Here is a 4123-nt window from a genome sequence, read left to right on the forward strand (position 1 = left end):
GAACCTATCTTCTTTTTGTTAGCCCAAATTACAGGCTGGTGGAAGGGCTGAAAGTCTATAAAAACGCTTCTTAAGAATCCCTCCTTATTGAAAACTGAAAATAAATTCAAAATAAAACTTAATGAGATTAACCTAACACAGTAACAAAATTTGCAACACCACACTATAAGGTTAAAAAGAAAATAGTATAATAAAGGAAATACAAAGGCTTTGGCATGGTTTTTACAATCAACAATGGTTAATTTTGATATGTAGTTGTGAACAACTTCAAAACACTTAAGTTTAAAACTCTTGCAAGCACTTTTAATTGATTAGGAATGAATTCTAGATGCACAAAAATGATTGGACTGTGAACAGTAGTACAACTATATCTAAGAACAATTAACTTGCTGACCAAAAAGAAACGTATGATGCATGAAAATGTGTATAAAACATCTATAGAATATTCTTGTCAAATATAAATGAAATTAACTTTATTATAGAAATCATTCTGGGAGATTTCTAGGGAAGACAAATACTTACATTTCGACATAAAACAAATTGGATTATATCGAAGACACAATCTACCTTTTATCTATCAAACTCTTTTCTTCATTGAAGTTCTCTCTTAACCCCTGTTTGCACATAGCTTCAGCCGTTAACAACCTTTGGAAATACCAACAGATATTTTTCTTACATAAATCTAGTGCGTATTGTTCCAGGTTTAATTATATGCAATGGAATGATACAAACTTGGAACATCAATCCATAATCTATGAACAGATTGGTAGAAGTATTCGATATATCTTGATAAAACTCTTAAATTCGTGGCAAAGCTTGTTGATCATGGCTTCTTTTTTTTTTTTCCTTTTCTTTTTTTTTTTAAAACAACTTCATGACCAACACAAATCAAACATCCATCCAGTCTACATTGTTCTTTTTTTTTTTCATTATAACATACAAATGCCCATTTACAAATAATACACCAAAATGAATAAAAGTTTGGATACCAAAATGAAGATTTGTTCCAACTGATATAATGCCTTCAGTGTACAAAGGTCCATGTGAAAGTCTTTTCCATGTGTTACAGCATAGGGCACAGTTGCAGTACAGAAGTACTCTGAGAGCCATTCTTCCTTTATAAAATACTGCTGAACATCCAACTGTTGTCCATATAGTCATTTACGGAATTAACACATGTTTTACTGTAATCTTGGCCAGTATTGAGACATATCAGGTTCACTGCCAGGAACTTGAACTGGAACTGACACTCCAGGGGAAATGAGACCTGAAAATTCAGGGGGGAAAAAATTGATATTTTAGGTTTTTCTATACATAGCATAATTCTTGCTTTACAGTTACTCAGATTTGTGCTTCTATTCCATTTTTAAATCTTGCCATCTACCAGCCTGCAGAATCAGGTGTTGGAGGTGTGTGTGGGGGGGGTGTATCTTTTAAAAATGTATGCACATCTCACAGATTTGTTGTTATAAATAAACTGTCATGCTTTGAGATAAATGCCAGAGCCTCGGCTCGTTTGTATCAGTTGGGAATTCAGCCCAAAATACACTTGAATATTTCTGTTATTTTAAAATGTGTCTGGCTTGTTCCTGCCCATGCTGACACTTACTCTTTTTCCCCTGTTTTGCCTTCTTATGCATAGGATAATATTTCTACAGGTTACCTGCCTTTTTGATAACTTCAAATCTTTAGCAAAAAATAGCCTCTGACAAAAACACACCCAGTCCTGCAAACATTTTCATGGACACTGAACTTCACGTGTGTGACTATACCCACTGAAATTTAACAGTGAAATAAATGCTGCTTTAGAAGTTAATTATACACAGGAGATTTTATGGGATGGGGGCCTGGCTGAAGAGCTTTCCACTGTACCGCTATTCAAACCCCACCTCTGTTAATCAGGTGTCTTTCATCTGCCCCTCCAGCAGCAGCTTAAAAATCAGGCTTTCTGCTCTAGCCCGTCAAGTTATACATTGTCATCTTCTGCCCAGTTTGGCAGCTACTAAACCTGACAGAGACCTCTCCCAGCGACGGGGAGAGACTTCTCCCAGCAAATACATGTGAAAAACCTGATGGCTGGAGCAAGGAAGCGGCGCTAGTGGAAAAATGGGGGGGAGCGAGGGGCCACTCACCTGTGGAAGTGGTGCCAGAGGTGCCCATCGGCTGGCTGTTCATGTGTGTCTGCATGTGAGGAGGGGTGTATGTATCATAGCTCCGTCCATTCACCGATGGACTGGTGGGCAGCATGCAAGAGTAGGAGGAGGTCTGGCTGGGTACCGGGGGCTATGGGAGCAAAGGACAAAACAGCGTTAAGTATCAGATGAGATAAACACCCCATTACGCTCTTCTGGCTGGATGTGCCAGCCCTCAGGAGCAACGTGCACAAACAAAAACAAGCCTCAGTTTCAGATTTGGGGACCTAGATGTAAATCCCTATTTAGGAGCTCAACCAAGCAGCTTCTTCCCAGAGGTTTTGGTCTACAGAAATGGCATGGACAGTCACCATGCCTTTTCAGACATGCTTGACAAGCAGATCACTACATCTAGATGTTAACAAAGGTGTTACATACCTAAACCAAGGAACCAAAGCCCTTGTTTGTGCTTACGTAGAAGAAAGATGTCTCCTGCCATTTGCAGTCACAGGGAGACAGAGCAGGGCTGGCATCTTACCTCACTTTTGGTGGTGTAACTAAAAATTCCTCTGTTGAGGTACACAGGCTGGTTACGCCAGCTTGGACCTGCAGCTGCAAGTGTGTTGCACATACACACAGATGATGTGTGGGTTTGGGGTCACTGAGGTTCTGACAGAGGATCAACACACACATACATATGCATTAATCCCCCATCAGAACCTCAGTGACCCCAAACCCGCACCAGCAGCATCCCAGGAGACCAGACATCTCCATTTACCTAAACTCCAACCCTAAAATTCGATCTGCCAGGGAGGAGAGTGGCTGGGAGCAGGAGGTGAGGGATGCCACGGTGCCGGGGAGGGACCGTGCTCCAGGGTGCCAGGGAAGGGAGGACCAGTGCAGCACCAACACGGGGACGCAGCGGGGGAACAGGAAGCAAGATGAGTAATTCCCTCTCCAAGCACCTGAGACCAAACACATCTGCACACATTTCCTCTGTCTACATGTCCCCAACACATGATGTCTCCAAAAATACTGACAACCCCACTCGCTAAGCACACACGTGCTCCAGGAGAACCAGCAACACGTCCCACATCCACAGGGAGATGCCAACAGTTTGGCTGCCAAATCTCCCACTCCCACATCGCATGGCCATCACACCGTGGTGGCCACGTAGGCAGGACTTTCCAGAGCGGCTCACGTGTGCCAGGTCCCTGCCCAGGTGCCCAGCAGTGATTCAGGGGCCTCCTACTTTCCCAAGGGTCCCCTCCCGCATCAGCCTTTTGATCTTTTGTCATCTGTTCTCAGCCCGCTGCCGGGAACGATGCCGCTGGCCTCCAACGTCACGAAATAGCGACCTAGCCAACGTCATTTCTTTCTGCAGACTTGTGAGACTCTAACTTTATTTTGTTAATTTTGGTTCAGCAATTAGTAACATAGTAATTGCTGCAGCAAAGGAGTCAGGCTCTCTAATCTGCTCGCCTGTCTCCAGCAGTGGTCAATGCTGTGTGCCTCAGACAAAGCTGTAAAACTCCCGTAATTGGCCAGCACCTTCCTAGGCCAACCCTACCATTAAAAAAGGAGGAATTTTGCATCTGAAAGGTCTATAGAAACAGACCCCAAAGGAATAGGTTTCTTCCTAACCCAGCTGGTGATCAGCTAATGCTTTCAGGCATGAGGATTGACAGCTCTTGCAATTCTGGCTTAGCTGGCATAACCACTGATGCTAATCACATCCTTCCCTCTCTCAGGTGTTCCTAATGCGCCGCCGCCGCCACATTACCTGTGCCGAGAAGGTCAGATGCCTCCAGTAGCTTATTTGGGCAGCAATTTCCACAATACTGCACCAGGGAGTTCCATAGGTTAGCTGCAGGTTTTTTTCCAAGAAGGGTTTTTTCATCCCAGATTTGTTGCCTTGTAATTTTGAGGACCTTTCACTTTTAAAATTTGGGACAAGGGTTTGTCAGAGCACTGGAACATACAGTGCTCTT

General features: G+C 43.2%; 1 protein-coding gene across 3 annotated transcripts in view; it reads right to left on the reverse strand.

The window, feature by feature from the left end:
* Nucleotides 1-252: 252 nt before the first annotated feature.
* Nucleotides 253-4123, reverse strand: part of PAX6 (paired box 6) — a 5937-nt gene continuing 2066 nt past the window's right edge. For 2 of the 3 annotated variants that reach the window (XM_010164599.1, XM_010164592.1), the window contains exons 5-6: nt 2133-2283; nt 865-1267 (exon numbers count right to left, since the gene is read on the reverse strand). In XM_010164599.1, coding sequence (XP_010162901.1) covers nt 1182-1267; nt 2133-2283 — 237 coding nt within the window. In that variant the 3' untranslated portion in view covers nt 865-1181. Of the gene's footprint in view, nt 1268-2132; nt 2284-4123 lie in introns of all 3 variants that reach the window. The other variant, XM_029084162.1, reaches the window with a different exon arrangement.

This window comes from Antrostomus carolinensis, unplaced genomic scaffold (assembly GCF_000700745.2).
Source record: "Antrostomus carolinensis isolate BGI_N321 unplaced genomic scaffold, ASM70074v2 scaffold16030, whole genome shotgun sequence".
NCBI classification, from domain to species: domain Eukaryota; kingdom Metazoa; phylum Chordata; class Aves; order Caprimulgiformes; family Caprimulgidae; genus Antrostomus; species Antrostomus carolinensis.